This window comes from Penaeus monodon, chromosome 29 (assembly GCF_015228065.2).
Source record: "Penaeus monodon isolate SGIC_2016 chromosome 29, NSTDA_Pmon_1, whole genome shotgun sequence".
NCBI classification, from domain to species: Eukaryota; Metazoa; Arthropoda; class Malacostraca; order Decapoda; family Penaeidae; genus Penaeus; species Penaeus monodon.
Window position 1 is genome coordinate 3,370,381 of NC_051414.1, and position 525 is coordinate 3,370,905.

The following is a 525-nucleotide window of genomic DNA, read 5'->3' on the forward strand; positions in this document are numbered from 1 at the left end:
CGTTTAACCTCCTTTATTCCTCCCTCCCTTCTCTACCGTCCTCCCTCAGTCCTCCCTCCCTCCCCCCTCACCCACCTCACTCACCTTCCCTCCCATATCCACCCCCAACATTCTTCCCCTCTCTCCATCCCCAACTTCCCCCCTCCCTCACTCCTTCCACTCCCCCACCATTCCTCCCCCATTCCCCCCTTCCCCTCTCTCCATCCCCACCATTTCCCTCCCCCTTCCCCTTCCCTCCCCCCTCCCCCCCACCATTCCCCTTCCCCCACCATTTTCCATCCCCCTCCCCCCACCACTCCCCTCCCCCTCCCCCAGGACCCCCCGCGCGCAGCCGAGCCTGGAGCAGCAGCCGAGCGCGGACGACCTGAGCCATTTGTCCATCCGGGCGCCGTCGCAGCTGGTGGTGGGCGTCCCCAACACGGCGCTCACCACCACCTGGCGCCACCACCCCAACGCCCTCGTCTCCTCCAGCGTGCAGTACGTGGCGCAGGTGAGGGAGGGAGGCCCGCGTTGTTGGGGGCGTTT

General features: G+C 67.0%; 1 protein-coding gene across 1 annotated transcript in view; it reads left to right on the forward strand.

The window, feature by feature from the left end:
- The window catches only part of LOC119591906 (ankyrin repeat and sterile alpha motif domain-containing protein 1B-like), a gene marked incomplete in the record, with an annotated part of 115,155 nt that overhangs the window by 110,137 nt on the left and 4,493 nt on the right, over window positions 1–525 (forward strand). The window contains 1 exon segment of the mRNA XM_037940659.1: window positions 316–490. Within this exon segment, the coding sequence (XP_037796587.1) occupies window positions 316–490 (175 nt within the window).